Genomic DNA, 20,800 nt, shown 5'->3' on the forward strand with positions numbered 1-20,800 from the left:
AAGAAAGAAAGAAAGAAAGAAAGAAAGAAAGAAAGAAAGAAAGAAAGAAAGAAAGACAAAACAAAAGAAAGCAAGCCAGGTGTGAAACGAGCCAGGTGTGGAGGCTCACCCGTGTAATTCCAGCACTTGGTAGGCTGAGGCAGGAGGATTACCATAGGTTTGTGGCCAGCCTGTGCTACACAGTGAGTTCCAGGACAACCTAGACCACAGTGAGACCCTTTCTCAAACCCATACCAATCCCAACCAAACCACCCTGAAAAACAGGCCAGTCATGGTGGCTTAGGTCTAAATCATGGTCACTTGGGAGGCTGAAGAAGGAGGGCACTGTTAGCCTGGGCTACAGAATGAGCTCAAGGCCAGCCTGGGCAACTTAATGAGAACCCGACTCAAAATAAAATGTAAAGGGCTGAGGCTATAGCTTAGAGCTTATACAACAAGCCCTGTGTTCTATCTCCAGTACCCCGAACTATCTAAAAGGGAGGATGCTTGGCAGACGGCTCTTCCCTCACCTCTGTCCGGTTTCTATCGTCTGATCCCAATCCTGCCGAGCCAGGAACAGCTTCATCTTCAGGACTAAGGCTGGCAGGAAACTGCTGAAGGCCAAGGTGACCTGGTTCACCACCTCCAGGGCCCCGGAGAAGTTCTGTTGTGTCATGAAGTACGTTGCCTGGGGGAGCCCGAGAGAAGACCTTCCATGTGATACTGGGTCCTGTTCACTTGTTAGAAGCTGGGGGTCACAACGGGCAGTGCAGACTCTTTTGGCTGGGCCCAAAGCCCAAAGGCCCAGAGTTTAACTGTGGGGGCTTACCTGGCAGCTAGGCTGGGAAGCTGTTTATTGTTTGTGACTGGGGATCTTGGCCTCTGCAGCCTGGTGTTAGTTACTATTCCCCTGGGGTGTCCTACCAGGAGTCCTGAGGGCCAGAGCAGGACTTCCAAAAAGGCTTAAGGGCCTGGAATGTGGTTCACTTTGTAGAGTTCTTGCACATGGTGTCCCCGCCCCTCTCCTTTCCCTCTCCTGTGACTTAAGGATTTTGTAAGGACAGACAGACACACAGAAGATAGTAAGAGCTGGGCAGTGGTGGTTGTACGCCTTTAATCCCAGCACTTGGGAGGCAGAGGCAGGTGGATTTCTGAGTTCCAGGCCAGCCTGGTCTACAGAGTGAGTTCCAGGACAGCCAGGGCTATACAGAGAAACCCTGTCTCGAAAAACAAAACAAAACAAAAACCAAAAAAAAAAAAGAAAAGAAAGAAAGAAAAGAAGAAGATAGTAAGAGAACAGTTTTCTTCTCTCAAAGATTGAGTCAATGAGGGTCATAAAAGAAAAAAAAGAAGATTTTCTTTCAAATTAGGATCAAATTAAGATCAGAAAATTCAAACCATGCAAAATATATGCCTTCCTTTTCTTGTGGCCATTGGGTAACTTTAACAAGTGGGGAGAGAGACTGGGGGGAGTGGGGGAAGTAAAAGTCAGAGGTGCAGAAAAGGGACAGAGCGTCAGGCCAAGGGGGAGGAGGGTCAGAGGTCACCAAGAGGTTGGAGGGTCAGAGGTCACAGCCCCTGGTAGGACCAAAAGGGTCTGTCCGGTCCCTCCCACTCTTGTCTGACCAACATTTGTGTCCCCCAACATTTAGGAGATTGAGGCAGGAGTACTTGGAGCTCAAGGCTAGCCTTAGCTACACAGTGAGTACTTGGATATGTGAGGACCCATCTCCAGACAGGAGCCAGGGGGTGTAGCCCAGTGGCAGAGTGCTTGCCCAGTATGTGCAAAGCCTTGGGCTCAACTCCCTGGCACTCCAGACAATACAATGCACACCCAGAAGGATGTACACAAAGACGGAAGGAGAGGCTCTGTACTGCTGTGACCCTGGGCTGCTTGCTGGTCCTTTCTGGGCCTGGATCTGAGATCTGGTCTGAGTTCACCTGGCAGACCTCTACCTCTGGAGACCAGGCCGGGGACACCCGCTCCCCACCCCTCCCCCCACCACCCACCTTGCCCATGAGCCCCAGCACATCTTTGGTGTCTTGAGTTCCTTGTTCCAGGTACTTGATGGATTTCTTCACAACGTGGGGTTTACTGGAGGTGAGGTCCACCCAGCCTTTGAGCACATAGCCCTGGGACAAGAACGAGGAAAGAGGTTAAGTTCTGCATCCTGCCCAGCCTCTACCCCAGCTGCCCTTCACAATCTCCACATCACCCGGTAGGCATCATCTTGTGCAGATGCCAGTGGGAGGCTCCTCTGCCAGATGGTGTCCCCTGCCTGCACTGCCTGTGACACCTGGCACCTCTTACCTTCCAGATTGGGCCTCATACATCTGGTAAAGGACTTGGTTATAGCTTAGCTCGGGAGCCCCCAACCCCCACCCTGGGGGGGCTGCTTTTCACCACTCTCCACAACCCTCCATCATTCCTTACTGAGACCCTTTTCCCCTTCTCCCCGTGGACTGGTCAGGGCAGTCAGGTTAACAATACTGGGGCTTGGGCGGGGCTGCTCTTGGCCTCTGCACATCCTCTTCCAGTTACAGGGAAGGCTGGGCCTCGGGAGTGCACACCACCATATGGGTCCCGGAGATCAAACTTAGGTCATCGGGCTTGGCAGCAAATGCCTTGGCTCAGCAAATGCCTGAGCCATCCTGCCAGCCAAATCGTCTGGTTTTCTACACGTCAGCAACTAATTCAAGATGTTTAAAGAGTGCTGTGAAAGAAGGTCCTCGAAAGCTGGCTCGGGGGTTAAGAGCCTTGGCCTGCTCCTCTAGAGGACCTTGGTTCTGTTTCCAGTACCCACACGGAAGCTCATAACCATCTGTCACGCGTGTGGCGTGGACATACTTGCGGATGAAACATCCATACACATCAAAAATAAGTTCAAAATGAAAATTGAAAAAAAATGTTGTACTGAAATGGGTATGTATGGGAAGCATATGGGGAAGCCCTGGGTTCCAGCCTGGTGTGGAAGAAGATCAGGCATGGGATATGCTTAGAATCTCAGTACTCCGGAGTTGCAGGCAGGAGAATCAGAAGTTCAAGGCCACCTCTGCTACAGTGTGAACTATCTGAGACCTTGTCATGACATCTTGTTGCAGAACCCAGGCTGTTACCCCCATCATCAGAAGCATCTGTGACCCATCGCTAACTGGTCTTGTTGCTGGAGGATCTGCTGGGAGGGTCATTTAGACCTGTCTCTGACTCACTGCGGCTCACGGCCAGGTGTATGTCTTTGATCCAACTCCCCCAACCCCCAACCCCACCCCTCCAGACAGGGTTTCTCTGTGTAGCCCTTGCTGGCCTGGAACTTGTTCTCTCTATATAGGCTGGCCTTGAACTCAGAGATCTGCCTGACTTTGCCTCCAGGGATCAAAGGTGTGTGTCACCACCTCATGGCTATAATTTTGCCTTAATTGCACTTGGTCTCGTGGTCATGGGAGGTGCTAAGGTACATACGGGGTGAGGTGGGGTGGGGGCAGGGCTCCATTCCAGAGAGACTGTGTCTATGCAGTTATGGGGACATGGTCATTCGGGTTGAGGCAAGTTCGTTTCAGTCTGTGTGGCTGCTTTGGGGTCAAGTCCAACAGACTTATTGCTCTACCAAATTGAATTTCAGAAGAATTTATACTTTGGTCTGTCCTTGATGCCCTCTTTGGGGTGAGTGTGTGCTTGTTTTTATCTCTCAGGAAAAGTTTAATGAAATAGACCCTGTCCAAAAAAAGAGAAAAGAAGAGAAAAGAAGAGAAGAGAAAAGAAAAGAAAGAAAGGGGGAAGGAAGAAAAGAAAGAAAGAGGTGGGGCATAGAAAAGCAGTCTAGAGACAGGACACTATGATGCGTGAATAGCAATGTGGTTCTAGACAAGGAATGAGGTGACTGACACCCAGGGTCTGATGCCTGGGTGCAGCCCTGGTTCCTGGGCTCTCTGGGAGTGAGCCCACTATTAATGCTGCTTTGCTTGGCTGTGGCTGACATGTTCCTGTACCTCTTTGGAGCCACCGGAGACCTTCAACATGTGGTCAACATACTCCCTGGCCTTGTCGTGGTGGCCCATGAACCAGAGGAAGAGGCTGGCGTAGTACAGGGCAGTGTCGCTGGCCATCCTGCGCATTTCCTTCAAGCTACACTCCAGCCCCTGAACTGCTTCTTCGTCTACATCAAAGAGAGGAGGAGGAGGAGGAGGAGGAGGAGGAGGAGGAGGAGGAGGAAGAGGAGGAGGAGGAGGAAGAAGAGGAGGCTGAGTGAGGACCCAATGTTCTCTTCTGATGCACTGTACCCTCTCTGCATCTGTGCCTCTGCCCACTTCCATGGGAGCTGTGTACACCTGGGCGCAGTTTACTCTCTGGGAGGCCCCACCCCATATCCACCAGGGCGTCAAGCAGATGGACTAACCCTGAATTCCTGACAGAGGCCCACAGTCAATCCCGTGTGAGAGATGGCAGTCTCCACTAGCACCTCTCTCTGACTCCCTAGAGACCTCAGATTGGGGACACAATTATTTAGAATGGCTGGGTTTATTTATTTTTAAAAATATCTTGGCGTGGAATGAAGATGTTTTCAAGACTCTTGGTCTGGGGGGATGACCCCTTTTGTCATACTTTCTGCCTGCTTCCTGCCCCACCCCAAGTTGGTTTCCAACATTAGGGCTTCTCTGAGGTCTGTGGGGTGAGGGTGAGGGATAGCCTGTCTTGGCTGGCTTACAGCAGCTCTAAGTTGCCCTGTGCATGGTGCCTTCTTCAACGACTCTTGCAAGCCTGTGTCTCTGCTGCTGGCTTTTTCTCCCCTTGGGGTCCAGTTTGCCAAACATAGCTACACTCACCAATGGTGTCACAGCATTTGTGAGCGTAAAGCAGAGCAATGACCGCGCACAGGGACGTGTCTGGGTGGCTTTGGATGCTCTCCAGCTCGCTGATGGCATCATGGATGTGGTCTGTAGGAAGAGTGTACATAGTTTCGCCCTGGGGCTCCAGACACATGACACAGGATTCCTGTTGGTCACTGCCTGCTTTCACACACTAAATCCAGAAACAGGCTGATGTGAGAGTGCCCAGGAGAGCCTGCGTTTCCTGGAGGGTGAAGGTCTCTGAAGGCCGTTGCCACTGTGGTCCCGGCCAGCAAGGGGAGGTCTCTGTTTGTACCAGTGTGTGGTGGTCAGAGGACAAACTTAACTGGTTTTCTTTAGGCACCATCTATCTACCTTGTTTCATAAATAATTTTTGTGTGTATGTAGGAGGCCAGAAGAGGGCGCAAAATCCATAGGAACCAGAGTTATAGACGGTTGTGAGCTGCCTCGTGGATTCTGGGAACTGGGATCCATCTCTGCAGCCCCCACTTTCTATTTGGTTTTTGAGAAAGGTTCTCATGTATCTGAGGTGGCTTGAAACTTGATGTGCAGTCTAAGATGACATTGAACTTCCAGATCTTCCCGCTACATTTGGCCGACTGGTTAAAAACCTTGGAATCTAGAGATGTGCCCGAGAATGAGCCTGAGCACCTTAGAGGGGCTGGAGTCAGTCCTTAGGAGGGACAGGGCATTCCCAGCTAGTCACTCAAGGCCCACCAATTACATCTATCCCACATGTCCCTAACACTGGCTACAGGCTGCTTGGACAGTTCTCAGCACACGGGCTCTGTTTAAGCCCCACCCCCTGTTATCTATACCATACCCTCCTGTGCTCATACCTCCCTCTTCTCTTTTCCCTCAGATCCAACTCTCAGCTTCCAAGTCCGAGAAGAGTCCAATAGCCCTCCCTCTAACAACCCATTTTATAGATAGGGATACTGAGGCTCACAGCAGGGGCAGTGAACCAATATCTCCAAAGCTAACCTGATATAGACTCTACAGGTCTCTGTTTATCAGTGAGGGGTTTCCATGGGAACATAGCTAGAAGCAGTCATCCAGATGCTGCCAGAGGATACAAGCTAGGATGGTACCTGGGCTTGGAATAATGCCTTACCTTCCCCGAGGACTGCATAAGCTCTGAAGAACTGCAGCACAGGGTCGCTGCTGTACCTCTCTAGGCCCACATTCGCAGCCTGCAGCACATGGTGGAAGTACTTTTCCTGGCTGTAGTAAATGATTGAAGCCTGCATGGAAAAAAAACATGGTTGTCAAAGCCCCCGTCCCTCCATCTTTGTTCTGATCCTGATGGGGTGAGACCCGCTCCTGTTGAGGTGCCCCATTCCTTCTCAGTTCTACAAACAGGAAGGGAAAGGCAACAGTCAGGCCTCGCCTTCTCCCTCAGCAGCCCTGGGAAGTAGTTCCAGGCAGTGTGGCTACCGCAGAGGTTTTAGGTGATTGGGGATGGCTGGAAGATTCTGGTTAATACATGAGGTAAACATCAACTCTGGCTCGTCCTAAGCGTGGAAGGAAGAGGACCGAGGAGCAGTCATTGGAATAATTAAACCAATAGTTATAGCGATAAGCTAGGGACCGTGTTCAGGGGCTCCACGTCTGCCACCATACACATCTTGGTATCTTTCCCAGCTAAGGAAGCTGAGGTCCGGGGAGACACAGCCCACGGAGATCACACAGTGATTGGGGCTGAGATTTCAAAGCCAAGGCTTACTTCCTCTAAGGTTTGTGGGTGTTGAGTTGGGGATAGATGTGGTTAGGTCGTAAAAGCCCCAGGGCCATTTGAAAGAGCGTAGACATCATATCATTGCAGGGTGACAAACAGGAAGCAGTTGGAATGGTTTTAAGTAGGGGAGTGAAGTTTTCAGATTGTTAAAACTTTTGACAGAGTCTCGTGTATCCCAGGCTGGCCTCAAATTCAACTACCTTGAATTTCTGACCTTCCTCCTCCACCTCTCCAGTGTTAGGATTAAAGGCATCTACCACCACACCTGTTTTATGGCCATCAGGGCTTGGTGCATACTCTAGGAACTGAGCCAGATCCCCAGTTACCTCAAATGTATATATTCTAAAGAAACGACTCTGGCTGTTGCATGGGTGCTCGGGTAGGGTCAGGCGGTAATGCTGATGCAAAGAGCCCAAGTAGAGAAACTGGGCCAGAGGTGTCTAGGGGAGACATGGTGGCTCTGGCTTAGGTGAACCTTGGAGACATTCGGAAGCTGACACTTCTCGCTTAGGAGCAGGGTTGGGAGGTGGGCATAGACCTCATAGCATCTACTGCGGTGGGGACAAAGAAGAGGCTTAGGTGGGAGGCAGATGTGATAAACTGACAGACATGGGCTTGTTTGGGGGATAAGATCAGGTCTGGGGGCTAATTTGAGGCTAGAGGTGTAGACGACACTGGGAGGAATGCATTGGTTAGGGAGTTGGGGAAGATGGAAGGACTTCTGGAGGCTGCCAGAGTAGTGGACAGAGGGGTAGAGGTGGCTGGGGGGGTGGGTGGCGGAAGTGGCCAGAGTAGAGATAGCCCGAGGACAGGGAGCAGGGTGGATAGTGTGGCAGAGGTGGCCCAAGGGGAGATGGCCAGAGAAAGCAGAGAGGTAACCCCAGAGCAGAAATGGCCAGAGAGCAGAGAGGTAACCCCGGGCAGAGCCGTCCTGACTGCAGTAGTAGCCCGGGACGCAGGCTGCCCAGCGCTCACGCACCATGAGGGAGGAGTCATCGCTGCTCATGGCTGCAGCCCGGCTCAGGTGATGCCCGGCTGAGCGGGATTCCCAGCTCCGGCCGCCCAATTCGCAGCCCAGCTCACTGCCGGAAGTCCAAGGCGCGCGCGTCCTTGGCAACCTGGCTGCTGGCCGGTTGCTAAGAACTGTGACATCCGGGAGGGCGTGGCCTGGCCTCACGTGACCAGGCCACGCAGCAGAGGGAGAGGGAAGCCATGGGGCTAGGGGCAAGCAGCGAGCAGCCGGCGGGCGGCGAGGGCTTCCATCTGCATGGGGTGAGCCGGGGCGGTGGGCTGCCACCGGGGAGGGTTGCAGAGCCCCGAGGCCTGCAGTGACCTCCCTGCATGCCTTGCGTGGCCCAGAGCGTCCAAGATCCGAGGCCCCCTTCTGTAAGGCGCATTGCAACGGGCTGGGGGAGCTAGTGGGCTTTGAGAAGGCTGCAGGGGGGTGCGATGGCCAGAACGACTGGAGCCAGGGTGGGCATTGGGACCTCAGAGTGAAACACCCTGAGCCTTGGATGGTGCCCTACGTGTCACTTGCAGGGAGGTACGAGCGAACAGGCTTCTGGGAAGTATAGTCTGGTTGATAAAGAGAGCGGTATGGAGTTGGGGAATAGGAAGATCTTTGAACTCGGCTCCCCCATTTTGCCCCCTTGAAAAGCAGGTCGATGCAGAGCTGTGTGGAGGCGGGCAGGTTTATCGGGTTGTCTGGCTGTTGGGTCAGCCTGCCTGCCTTCATTCCTTCAGACAGGATGTTAGTACTTTGCTCAAGCTGTTCTCAAACTCTCAGCTGCTCTTTCTCGGCCTCTCTTAAATTTTATTTTTTCTTGCCGTGGTCCCATTCTGTAGCCCCGAGTGGCCTGGAACTTGCTATGTAGACTAGGGTGGGCTGGAACCTACGGAAATCCATCCGCATCTGGCTCCTGAGCCACTATGCCTCTCTGGTCTATGTCTAAGGAAGGCTGGCGTCAGGGCTTGGAAGCCGTTCCTAGCTGGAGAGCCACGTTGGCGTCACAGACCAGAAGTGACAAGATTTGTGCTTGGGGATTGGCAGACATTGGAACACATCCAGCCAGGGGGTGTTTTAAAGCAGGTTCGCGGGAAGACCGGAGTTCAGGGTATTTACACAAGGGCTGTGGGAGGTGAGGTGGTGGTGTTGGTGGACCGAGTGAAGGCCAGATTGAAGAGGAAACAGGTTGATTAGGTCAGAGGATGAGGACCCATTACAGAGATGTACTTTTAATGTATGTGTTGTTTTTGTGCACATGAGTGTACGAACCAGAGGTTTCAGATCCTTTGAGTTGAAGTTACAGGCATTTGGGGGCTGCCACACTTGCATTCTGGGAACTGAACCCAGGTCGTTTGACAGAGCAATAGGCTCTTTCACTGCTGACCTGTCTCTCTAGTCCCTTTGTTTGCTGTTTGTTTTTGACATAGGGTCTTTTGTAGCTAAGGATGGCCTCGAACTCCTGATTCTCCTGCTGCTTCCTGAGCCTCAGGATTAGAGTGTGTGCCAGTATACCTAGCTATAGACATGGTTTTAACATTTACTGTATGGCAGGCAGAGCTTCGGGCACTAGAAATAACGTGGTAGACAAAGTACTTATATTTGGAAGGCAAACTGGAGAGAAGGAGGGGCGTAAAGAGCTATGTGGAATAGGGTATTTAGAGGTAAAGGCAGGAGGACTCCAAGTTTGAGGCCAGCTTATGTTATACATCAAGGCTTTTATCTCAAAAACATACACAGTGAGCTGAAGAGATGGCTCAGCAGTTTCCGACACTTGCCTTCTAGGCACCCAGGTTTAGTTCCTAGTATCATGTGTGCATGCTCACTGTCATTGGGTTGTTCACATCTGCCTGTAACTCCAGCTCCAGGGGATCCAGGGTCCTCTTCTGACCTCCGTAGGCGCACCCCATACACACCGGGCATCTGTGTACACTGGCATACACGCACACAAATTTTTCTTTTGGTTTTTCAAGGTAAGGTTTCTTTGAGAGCCTTGGCTGTCTGGGAACTAGCTCAGAGATCTACCTGCCTCTGCCTCCCGAGTATTGGGATTTAAAGGTGCACCACCACCGACAGGCACACCACATAAATCTTAAACATACAATAATGTCTCTGAGCTACTTCCCCAGGTCCTAGACTTGATATTTTATTTGATATTTATTATATGGAACTGTAGAGGATTTTTGTCCTTGTTTTAGATTTGTTTATTTTCGTTTTATGTTTAAGAATGTTTGCCTACGTGTATGTATGTACACTGTATGTGTCTGGCACCTACAGTGGTCAGATGAGGAGTTAGGTTCCTGGAATTGGAGTCATGGATGGTTGCGAGCCACCCTATAGGTGCTGGGAACTGAACCCAGGTTCTCTACAAGAGAAGTACAGCCTCTGTCGGGAGATTATAAGTGGAGAGGTAACATGATACATACACACACACACACACACACACACTTTATGCATGTGTGAATGGCATGTGTGTGTGGGTCAGTGGAACTTGGGTTTGAATGACCCTTTCACAGGGGTTGCCTAATACCACTGGAAAATTTTGTGTGTGTGTGTGTTTTTTTTTCTTAACAAAATCTCAATTGTTCAATTTTACCAGTGAAAACTTGGGAGCCAGATGTTGGGGTGAAAGCCTGCTAGCTCAGAGAGGCAGAGAAAGCGCCCAGCTGACCTTCTCCTCAGCCTAGGTCCCAGCGGCAATGCCTTCTCTCTCTTAGTCTCAAAAATCCTCTTTCAAAGTGAATGTCCCTCCCTTCTACTTCCTGTGTGGCTCTCTATCCATCCTCCTGACTCCATCCTACTCTCTATGGTTTTTTTCTTAATAATACTCTGCTCGCTTCCTGTCAACTGGTTGCTTGTTCCACCTCTTGATCTATGGTTGACTGCGTTTAATCCTGTTTCCTGTATTCAATCAGAGTGTGCTTGGATTGAAGGTGTGTGCTAAGGCTGAGCCGCACCACAACTAAAAGCAGGTTTTCCAGTAAATAGCACAATCTCAGGGTTCACAGTGTGTTCCTCCCTCTGAAGGCTGTGGCAGCTCCAGCAGGTGCCACTCAGGGACTCAGTCACTGCTGCTGTCCGGGAACTTTTTATGCCAGGGTAAACTGGCCTTGAACTAGAGGCACCTGCAACACCTGGTTCTCTTCAGGGTTCTCTTCAGCTTGGGGAATCTAGTGTAGGTATTAAGGATCTGAGGTCACCTGTGTCCTGTGTCCTGTCACCTGGACTGTTCGCTTGGGGGCCTCGTGGATGCCTGGCCCAAGAAGTTATCAATTATTCATAGCAAAAGTCTTGAGCCAAAGGCCTGGGTGCATCTCTGGCGTTCAGGACTTGGGGGAAAAGGTTGCCTTGTTTGAGCAAGGCACTGGAGGCGGGGCTTGGAGATGTGTTCCTGGTACAGCTTGTGATGGGGGAGCTGACTGTAGTTTGGAGACAGCAGTAAGTTAGTAATTGAGAGGGGCAGAGAGCACCCAGAGGCCTGGGGAGCACCCAGGGCAGAACTGTGGCTGAGTGCCGCTGAGCACATGTGGAGGCCAGTCCTGACCCTGGGATCTGCTCTCCTTCACTGTCAGGCTGTCCCTGCCTGCTTGACTGGAACTAGGCTGCCACTCAGGGCCTAGGCTCTTTAGGATCTGGCCACAGGCTGCCTTGTCCAGCCCTTCCTGATAGCAAGGCCTGGCTGCATTTCTCCTTGCATGTCTGGGCTTTCCTGTCCAGTCCCTCCAGCCTCCTAGCCAGCTCTAGTCCAGTTTTGGGGTGGGGGAGGAGGGTAGTATTCTCCAGGTGCCCCTTCCTCCCAGGGCTATTTGAGTCCTTTCTGGAAGCATTTGTGTATCACAGTCTGGAAAAGTCCTTTCCTCAGAGGAAACTTGTGTCTGGGAAGGAGGTGAGTGGAGAGGTGGGTGCACAGGACAGTCTGTGCAGAGGTGAGTCCTTTCCACTGGTCCAGGGTTGGGGGGTGGGCTCCTTGAGCCTGTGTGAGTCGTGTCTGGGCCATGACTCACCTCTGCCCTGTAACAGGTACAGGAGAACTCGCCGGCCCAGCAGGCGGGCCTGGAACCCTACTTTGACTTCATCATCACCATCGGGCACTCGAGGCTGGTGAGGCTCCCCACTCCCCCACCCCTGTTTGCTTCTGCCTCCTTTTCTCTTCCTGGGTGGACCAGGGCCACAGAGGGACATTTGGAGGCGGCTACCAGGCCTAAGAAGGCTGCCTTTCAAGGCATACGAAGCCTTAGGACACGGCCCTAAGAGGCCTTTTGCTTGCTTTGTTCATTTTCTGGAAGGCTTGGAGAACAAAGTTTGGGGTGCCTGAACTGGTTAGTGCTGGTGCTGCCTGGAGCTGGGTGGTGTCCATGGTGGCTGCAGGTCCAAACCTAGCCTGTGAAGCTGGGCCCAGTGATTGTTTCAGCTTGCCCTCATATCAGGCCCTGACCTGGCCAAGGGTTCTGGCCCAGGGGTGGGAGGTCTCAGACCGAGCCAGCCCCTCCCTATCCCTTCAGAACAAGGAGAATGACACGCTGAAGGCACTGCTGAAGGCCAACGTGGAGAAGCCGGTGAAACTGGAGGTGTTCAACATGAAGACCATGAAGGTGCGCGAGGTGGAGGTGGTGCCCAGCAACATGTGGGGCGGCCAGGGCCTGCTGGGAGCCAGCGTGCGCTTCTGCAGCTTCCGCAGGGCCAGCGAGCACGTGTGGCATGTGCTGGTGAGTCCTGGTTGGGGGGGGCTGTGTGTCTGTGTGTGTGTGTGTGTGTGTGTGTACAGTGGGCGGGGCCCGGTACATGCAGGAGCAGGATGGCCAGGGCTGATGGGTGGGGCAGGGATCAGAGGGGAGTGCTGAGGGATCTAGTTTTGTTCCAGTGTCCTCAGAGGACGGTGGCTCAGTGCTTTTGCTAGCTGTGTGACCTTGGGCATACTTGTTTCATGTTGTTGTTGTTTTGGGACAGGGTCTCACTATGTAACCCTGGCTGGCCTGGAATTACTACGTGTAGCCAGACTGGCCATGAACCTTGCAGAGACCCACTAACCTCTGTCTCCTGAGTGCTGGGATTAAAAGTGTGTGCCAGCACACCTGGCACCCTTGGGCATTCTTACCTCCATACCTTAGTTTCTTTCTTTGAAGTTTTATTACTTCGCGTCTATGGGCATTTTATCTGCATGTATGTCTGTGCACCACATGTGTGCAGTGCACCTGCAGGCTACACAAGGACCTTGGGTCCCCTGGGACTGGAGTCACAGGTGGTTGTGAGCTGCCCTGTGGGTGCTGGGATCGAGCTTGGGTCTCCTGCCAGAGTAGCCAGTGCTTGACCTCCACAGGCCCCGTGGCTTCGTTTCTTATTTGAAGGGTGGGCCAGCATGAAGTGCCAGAAGCCTGCTGCAGTGTTTAGTGCTGTTCCAGGCGGGACAGATAAAGATGACATCGTAGTTTCTCTGGCCCGTTGCTGTATAACAGGTACACGACAGAATCTCAGTGACTGAGCCGCCCTAGATGTTAGCATTAGGTCTCAGACACACACGCACACACCTGACACTGTGTGTAACGGTGGCACGCCGGAGTTCTGCGATGCTCAGTCTCCTGGTTCTGTGGAGGGAAGGTGCCCCTGCCGGAAGGTTTGCTGGTTGGGGTTCTAGCCGCCTCTGCAGAATCTTTTCGGGTCTGTGTGCCCGTGCATAGAGAGCTGACAAGGCTGACTCCAGAGCACTCAAAGGCCATGTGGTCACCGCAGGGCCGTCCAGCTTCTGGCTTGGGATGGCTGCTTCTTTGGGGGTCACATGTTCCAGGGCTTTTCGACTTGGGGGGTTTCAAGAGCGTGTTTCTGTTTACTTTGTGTGGTGGTGTAGTAAGCATGATGTTGTCATACGAAGCTCATGACATGTAGCCCTGTAGGGGCCACACAGCCTAGTTACAAAGCACAGCTCAGAATTAGTGCTATGTTTCTATGTACAAACAGTACACTTATATTGTGTGCCTGGCACACGCGGAGGTCAGAGGACAACAGTCCTTCTACTATATGGGTTCTGAACCCAGGTCTGATTGACATTATTTGTGCATTAAGCTATCTTGATAGCCAATCTTTTTTTTTTTTTTTTTTTTAAAGTATGTGTGTGTCTGTGGACACATGCTCATTCTATGTGTGCCTGTAGACACATGCTCATTCTGTGTGTGTCTGTGGACATATGTTCATTCTGTGTGTGCCTGTGGACACATGCTTATCCTGTGTCCAAGATATCTTTGGGTGTTATCATTGGGAATCTTGTTCACCTTCTTTGAGACAGTCTCTCTTTGGCCTGAGCTCAGCAATTAGACTACATGGCTGGCCGTGAGTCCCCCGGAGCTGCCGTCTCCCCCCTCCCTAGACAGTCACAAGTGCACACCACCTGGGTTCTGGAGCTTGAACTCGGATAGAGGTGAACACTCCCAAGAGATTGAGCCACCTCCAAGGCCCCTCATAATGGTTTTAGTAGTTTATGGCTTTGGGTTGGACTGTAATGTGGCCCTAGGCCATGTGTAGGACACCCGTGCTCCAACAGAGCTTTTTCAGGGGAGAAATGGGGGAGCTTTCTGCTTAGCTTTCCCAGTCACAATTTAGTCTGTCAGAGGCGTACCTGGGCTCAGGCAGCAAGGCAAATGAACTCTCCTCCCCCCCAATTTTGTGTATGTGCAAGTGTGGCTGCCAGGTGTTAACCCCAGTGTCCTCTCTCACTCTACACCGTACCTTTGAGACAGCGTCCCTTAATTCAGCTCTTGCTGAATGCTCCTGTCCTGGCTTTTTCATGGCTGCTGGGGATCCAAACCCAGGATAACAGGCTCACACGTAGATGACAATGGCAGGGAGATGGTTTCCTTGAAACAGGGTCTCACTATGTAGCTTTGGCTGACCTGGAACTCTCTGCGTAGGTCCAGCTAGCCTTGAACTCAGATCCACTTGCCTCCGGCTCCCGGGTGCTGGGGTCTAGAGAGATTCAGTAATGTTTTCCTGTTACAGGCCTATGGCAATTGGGGCAGTGCAGCCTACGGTTAGATTCTAGACTGTGTGCAGTTGCTGCTGTCTGCTGTAACTTGGGTGAGGGAAGAAACTGGTGCCCTGTAAAGAGGATAAGTGTCCTCCTCCTTTGTCTCTTGTCTCTGCTTAGCAAAGAGTTTTAGTTTATCATTCTCACCTCAGGACGTGGAGCCCTCTTCACCTGCTGCCTTGGCTGGCCTGTGCCCTTACACAGACTACATAGTTGGCTCTGACCAGATTCTCCAGGAGGTAAAGAACCCATGGCATGCCTGTTTCTGGGCCCCCTTGAAGGGCTGTGGGCAGATGTGTTGTGCATGTGTCTCAATGCTGGGAACACCCCTCCGACACTGTCTTTCTCCTAGTCGGAAGACTTCTTTACTCTCATTGAGTCCCATGAGGGGAAGCCCCTGAAACTGATGGTGTATAACTCTGAGTCTGACTCCTGCCGGGAGGTGACTGTGACTCCCAACGCAGCCTGGGGTGGAGAGGGCAGGTACTTCCTGGGATCAAAGGGCTACAGGGCTAGGTGGGTGGGCTGTCCCAGTGGGCATGGGCTTCTGGCATACCTTGTAGGAAACAGCCTAGACCCCAGAGCCCTGAGGCTCATCCTTGTCCCCAATCCTTGCTTAGTCACTGTTGCCGGTTGTGGGTGGGGGTGGTCTAGGTAGGGAGGGCTGAGGTGTGGACCACCCTGATTGAACACACATCTCACCTTCCACAGTCTAGGGTGTGGTATTGGTTACGGGTACCTGCACCGGATCCCAACGCAGCCCTCCAGCCAGTACAAGAAGCCACCCAGTACCTCACCACCTGGCACTCCAGCTAAGACCCCACAACTTAATGCCTTTCCTCTTGGTGCCCCATCACCTTTGTCCATCCCTCAGGACTCTTCTGGCCCAGAGTTGGGTTCCAGACAGAGTGACTACATGCAGGTATGTGGGAGCATCTGTCAGGCCAGGGAAGAGAGGGGTGTTTGGGGCATTGGGTCTGCCACCTGGAGGCTATCTAGGGACTAAGAAATACTGTCTGTGGGCCTATGAGGTCCTTGACTTTAGGGGGACCATCTGCTTCTGGCATGTAGAAGTAGAGAGGTTCATTGCCGTTGAGTGGAGATGAGGCACGGGTGGTCATTTGTCAGTGGGAAACTGCGACCCAGAAACGGGTAGAACCTTGTGCCTCGGTGAGGTGGGGGCAGCCAGGCCAGTGCTGGACATGGTGGGTGGACATGGTAGGTGGACATGGCTGCTTGGTCCCCATATGCACCCGTATTCAAGGGAAGTTCAGACAACAGGGGTAGTATCTGTGAGGACCTAGGAATCCCCTCAGGGAGCATCAGAAAGCTTCCCCAGTGTGTGTTTGTATGGAGGATCTGGCTGCTCTCCCATCACTCTCAGGGAGGAAGGGCAATGCTTCATACAAGAGTGGGCTGCGGTTAGGTTGAATCGAGTGGGCTCTGCACTGGATGTTTCTAGGCACTGGCCTAACCCTCGGTTTCTCCTTTCTTGGTACATCTAGCCCCTGCCACAGGTCCCTGGTAGCTTTATGGAAGGACAGCTCCTTGGGCCTGGGGATCCTAGCCATGGCGCTGCTGACTGTGGGGGATGCCTACGTTCCATGGAGATGCCGCTGCAACCTCCACCTCCAGTACAGCGGGTCATGGACCCAGGTACGGGACAGGTCCTGGAAGAGACTGCAGTACCTAGAACCCTGATGCTAAAGTGGGCTATGGGCTCACGGCTGGACTTGCACAGCAGTATCCCAGCTTTCCTCAGGACCTGCTAGCCTCTGTCAGTCCAGTCCAGAGGAGAGGAGGCCCACGCTGGGTGACTCCACAGATAGAGGTGAAGCAGGATCTGGGCCCGTTGCCATGGTGTTCAGCTCTGGGCTCTTTCTGTCCCTCAGGGACAGGCGGTCGCAGCCTTGATGGGGTTAGAGGGAGAGCATCTGTGGGGCTGAGGGCAAGTTAGGTACTCCAGGAAAAAGGCAGAGGGGAAGACAGGCTCCCCCGTTTCCAGTCATTGGGGTTTTATACCAGCAAAGAACTGGGTTTGATTTCCCTCTGCAGGCTTCCTGGATGTGTCCGGCATGTCCCTCCTTGACAGCAGCAATACAAGTGTGTGCCCTAGCCTGTCATCTTCCACAGTGCTCACCTCCACAGCTGTTTCAGCCTCAGGACCAGAGGACATTGGTTCGAGCAGCAGTTCTCATGAGCGGGGTGGTGAGTGACCTTCAGTGAGAAATCTGGAGAGGGCTGCCCCCCCCCCCCCCCAGCTCCCCAGCTAGGTTAGAGGTTGACTGTGTCCAGGGATTCACACGCTTAACTCTCCGCCAGAGCCTGGGCTGTAGGAGTACTCACTGAGGGTGGGTCTCCTCAGCCCCACCTTCTATTTCAGGTGAAGCCACGTGGTCAGGGTCAGAGTTTGAGATCTCCTTCCCAGACAGTCCAGGCGCCCAGGCCCAGGCAGACCACCTGCCCCAGCTGACTCTCCCTGATGGCCTCACATCTGCAGCCTCACCTGAAGAAGGGCTGTCTGCAGAGCTGCTGGAAGCACAGACTGAGGAGCCGGCAGACACAACCAGCCTGGATTGCAGGGCAGGGACTGAGGGTGTCTCAGATCCAGAGCCTGGGCTGTGAGAACGCCCCTGGTGATGTGGTGTGGCTTAGCTGTGTAGCTCTCTAGGCTGCAGCCTCTAGTGAGGCGTGGGCTTTGCTAGAGTACATACATGGTCCTGGATTGAAGGGACAGACACGGATGCAACATCCAGCTTCTGTAGAGGCAGGAGAGGGAATCTAGACTGTGTCAGTGAAACACTGAAGCCTCCTGGGGAGGGAGAGGCAGCAGGCTGCATCCCAGTTATCATGTGAAGATGGGGGGAGGGACAAGAGGCTGTGTTCACAAGCAGCCACTCCTGTACTGAGGTGGACCCCAAGTCCCAGTGCCCTTCCCCATCCCAGTCCTTACACTGGATGAGAGGCAGTATACTTGGCCCCTTATTTCTAGGATGGGAAAGTCTAGGTCCTCGGAGGGATCTACCTCTGCTGTACACTAGCCCCGGGGGAGGTGGAAGGAAGCACACACTCCAGTTCTTGTATCCTATGATCTCTCCTTTCAGCCCTCACACATAGACAACAGGCTGAGTACACAGGGTACAGCTGGCTCTGACGGTAGACAGGTCAAACTGTGCTTACTGTCAAAACCCCTCCACCCAACCCTTCCCGCCCTGGCTTCCCCAGGAGAGCTGAGTGAGAGTGGGTAAAGGCCCCTCCCATCTGTCCCCAGGGTAAGGGAAAGGTGCCTTTAGAGGCTCAGGCTCTGAGAGGACATCTGTGCTGCTGCTGCTGCCTTGCTACAGATGGCACCAGGCATGTTGTCTGCAGCTCCAGTCCCGTGTTCTTGCTAATCACTGTATGCTGCCTTTGGTCTTGTTTTCCAGCCTTTGTCCCACTATCCACAGACCGTTCAGGGCACTTGGGCTGTTAAGCCAAGGACTCTCTCTGTTCTAGGAAGCACAGGCCAAATAGTATAGTGGGCCAGATCCTGGACGGGCGAACACAACCCCAAGCACTAACTAGGAATACATTTATAGTGAGGCCTGTGGGGCCCTCCAGGACCAATTCAGTTTAGCTCTGTGGTTAGGCACCCTGACCCCCAGCTGCCTTCACTGGAAGATTCTGCTCCCCAGGACCCCCATAAGTGGGGTGAGATGGATGCTGACGCTGTTTCAAGTATAAATCCCCAGATGTTTCATTCCTTGTGATCTGCTGTGGGGGAAAGTGACAAGTGATAATAAACATATCCAGCACACTGAGATACTGTAACTAAAGCTTTATTCTATACAACTTGAAATACAGACTGACCCTTTTGGCATTGCAGACTGTCCAATTTCTGGAAACATTACTGATTTTTGACTAGAAGGGAAAAAAGTATAACCATGCTGGGGTAAACTCCTCCCTAGGGGCACACTGCCTGTGGGTCAGTACTGCGCCAGGGAACCAACGAGCAACACCTATGCTTAGTGCAGAGGTCCCTCCTGCAAACACTACCACCCCACCCCTTGCTTTTGATTTACAGCTATGACTAAAAAATATGCACCAAAAGTGCACTGTTGTGTCCAACACATAGATATAAAGGACTTCTGTAAAAAAGAAGCTGGCTGCTCTGGGGAGGGAGAGTGGTTTAACACCCGGAAATGTCCTTGCTCACTTGAGGTTGTGGAAGCCATGGCATGTCTGTGTTCCATAGTTAGGGTGAGGGCACCCTGTTCTGCAGTTGTACGATTAGAGCCTTGAGTTTTAAAGGATGGATCTGGGCCCCTCGGCTGTCCCCAGCAGAACCTGTGAGATGTAGAGAAGAGAAAAAAACCTTTCTTCCCCATGCCCCCTCCCCCTGCTCCTGTGGGGACAGACCACACACAAGGCAGGAGCAGCTGGATGAAGCAAGCTGCCCCCCACCAAGGCACGTGTGCTTCCGCTGTGCTCAAAAGGTTCATCTGCAATGTCACAGGCTGGACCATTCATCTGTCTGAATGTAAATGACCTTGGGAAGAATCCAAAGTATTTTTTGCCAAAAGTTGAAGTGTTTATCCCCAATAAGTTAGTATTCTGTACAGGATCCAAGTGAGTCTATGAAAGCTTTTGACTGTTAGAAAGACAGCGGAGAGACCTGGAGGAAGGCGTAACAAAAGCCCGTGTAGAAAACTGGAAAAACAAACATGGACCACAATATAAATATCAAACCAACTCACTGTGAGATCTTTTTACTCTAGTAACATAAACTTTAGGTAGCATCTGAATGAAACTGAAACTTTAGCATGGTCCTAAGTTCTGACAGCTGTCATGCTGCTCACCCAGAGCAGGAAGCTGTGGTTCTCGCTGGCTTTGCCTGTGAGGAAGACGGCGCTGGCGGAAGGAGAGAGGCCACAGCTGCTTGGGCTATCATACAGCCAGGGCACTATGGGGCAGCACTTCGCAATACAGGCTGTTGCCTGCAGGTCCAAGTGCTGCACTCCAGCCCTGGAGTTGCAGGTCTTTCTACAAGAGCGTAGCTGAGATGCAGTATTTCAAAAGTAGCCCGACACGGTCATTTCTTAGGAACTGGGCTGGCTCTTGAATTGTGCAGCAGTGATTTCCATTAAAAGTAACTCTTATGTGGTGAAAACAACTTGATTTTTTTTTTTTTTTTGTAATGACAAATTTGGAAAAAGCCTTCATAGGTACTGCATGAGTGGAATGTACTTGGAAAAGTTGCAGAGCCTGTGGGTTTGAAACTGAAACATGGCGACAGATGTGGCCCCGCTGATGTTCTCTAAAAAGTGCTAGGAGACAAAGGTGGGTCCTTCAAAAGGAGTCAGCGAAGTCTGCACTGGCCTGTTGTAGATTCTCTGTACATCTCCCAGGACAGTACCAGGGGCGTTTCTGTCCTTGTACTTGAGTCCCTGGGGACACCTTAGTCTATGCATGGAGCTTGGTTTCTATATTACATCTCCATTAGTCACGCCACCAAACTGGCCGGTTGGAGGTCTTGCTTCCGTAGGACGTGGTGGGCTTCCTAGGACTACTCTTGGGGCCACAGAGGAAGGTGGTTGGTGAAGAACCCAGGAGCTTTAGCCCACCCTTCACGTGGACTTCTGACGGTAATGGAGGGTGAGGTCCCCACCACTCTTCCATATGAAGTGCTTTACTGTCCGAAGGTCCATATTTGGATCCAAAACCTGAATAGGCAAAGTGCATTGACAATGTCAACATCACTAACAGCTAAAGACATCCTTAACCAGGGACTCTGCCTGGTGGCCCAGCTTGCTCCTCACTGTTCCTAAAGCCTGATGTTTGCTTCCACACATGGATCCCGAAATGTGTACCTCTGCTGCTCACTGGCAGCACCAGCTCAGCCCTGCCAGCTGTGGCCACTCTCCTGCGCTTGCCTTGGTTGTAATTCATCTCTTTGCCACCCACCCACCTCCACTCAAGTTATTTCCTATGACAGACACCACCCTGCAAGTCAAGACGACCTTGCCTGTTACCCAGCACAGCCCTACTGTGAGCACCAGGAAACCTGTGTCCTCTTCCTGAGCCTCCCTCAGGTGAAGAGGAGCTTTGGGTGTGCCAAAGAACCTTTCCAAGAGACACAGCTCTTCAGAGCCTCGGAAAGCAGACACCTTAGAGGCCGCCAGCTTGAGTAAGCATGTGACTATGGGCACCTCTGCTGGGAGCTGAAGCTATGCTCTTCAGT

General features: G+C 52.3%; 3 protein-coding genes and 1 long non-coding RNA gene across 8 annotated transcripts in view; 2 read left to right on the top strand and 2 right to left on the bottom strand.

Annotated features, from left to right (window-relative positions):
* Positions 1-7,680, bottom strand: part of Ttc21a (tetratricopeptide repeat domain 21A) — a 34,710-nt gene extending 27,030 nt beyond the window's left edge. For 2 of the 4 annotated variants that reach the window (XM_028767333.1, XM_028767331.1), the window contains exons 1-6: positions 7,542-7,568; positions 5,939-6,068; positions 4,801-4,911; positions 3,967-4,133; positions 1,990-2,112; positions 510-667 (exon numbers count right to left, since the gene is read on the bottom strand). In XM_028767333.1, the coding sequence (XP_028623166.1) occupies positions 510-667; positions 1,990-2,112; positions 3,967-4,133; positions 4,801-4,911; positions 5,939-6,068; positions 7,542-7,568 (716 nt within the window). Of the gene's footprint in view, positions 1-509; positions 668-1,989; positions 2,113-3,966; positions 4,134-4,800; positions 4,912-5,938; positions 6,069-7,541 lie in introns of all 4 variants that reach the window. The other 2 variants (XM_028767332.1, XM_028767334.1) reach the window with 2 other exon arrangements.
* Positions 2,956-4,111, top strand: LOC114621127. Its single transcript, XR_003711393.1, has 3 exons — positions 2,956-3,207; positions 3,309-3,358; positions 3,670-4,111. It is a non-coding gene; the product is annotated as an uncharacterized LOC114621127 (long non-coding RNA).
* A 71-nt stretch (positions 7,681-7,751) lies between the features above and the next one.
* Gorasp1 (golgi reassembly stacking protein 1) lies at positions 7,752-18,382 on the top strand. The gene is made up of 9 exons (XM_028767278.1): positions 7,752-7,834; positions 11,586-11,666; positions 12,068-12,271; positions 14,733-14,819; positions 14,933-15,063; positions 15,292-15,502; positions 16,086-16,236; positions 16,636-16,788; positions 16,964-18,382. Exons 1-9 carry the CDS (start codon positions 7,775-7,777, stop codon positions 17,203-17,205), a joined length of 1,320 nt encoding a protein of 439 aa, XP_028623111.1. The 5' UTR covers positions 7,752-7,774; the 3' UTR covers positions 17,206-18,382.
* Wdr48 (WD repeat domain 48) overlaps positions 18,383-20,800 on the bottom strand; it is a 31,658-nt gene continuing 29,240 nt past the window's right edge. The window contains exon 19 of one of the 2 annotated variants that reach the window (XM_028767277.1): positions 18,383-18,906. In XM_028767277.1, the coding sequence (XP_028623110.1) occupies positions 18,865-18,906 (42 nt within the window). In that variant the 3' untranslated portion in view covers positions 18,383-18,864. Of the gene's footprint in view, positions 20,283-20,800 lie in introns of both variants that reach the window. The other variant, XM_028767276.1, reaches the window with a different exon arrangement.

Source organism: Grammomys surdaster, unplaced genomic scaffold, assembly GCF_004785775.1.
Source record: "Grammomys surdaster isolate TR1022 unplaced genomic scaffold, NIH_TR_1.0 172, whole genome shotgun sequence".
In the NCBI taxonomy this organism is placed as follows: Eukaryota; Metazoa; Chordata; class Mammalia; order Rodentia; family Muridae; genus Grammomys; species Grammomys surdaster.

Bases quoted from the DNA above. Each gene is read 5' to 3' on its own strand.
- Gorasp1 (XM_028767278.1), top strand. From the start codon at position 7,775: ATGGGGCTAGGGGCAAGCAGCGAGCAGCCGGCGGGCGGCGAGGGCTTC. The intron at 16,237-16,635 runs GTACGGGACAGG...TTCCCTCTGCAG, and splicing joins ACAGCGGGTCATGGACCCAG to GCTTCCTGGATGTGTCCGGC. The intron at 16,789-16,963 runs GTGAGTGACCTT...CTTCTATTTCAG, and splicing joins CAGTTCTCATGAGCGGGGTG to GTGAAGCCACGTGGTCAGGG.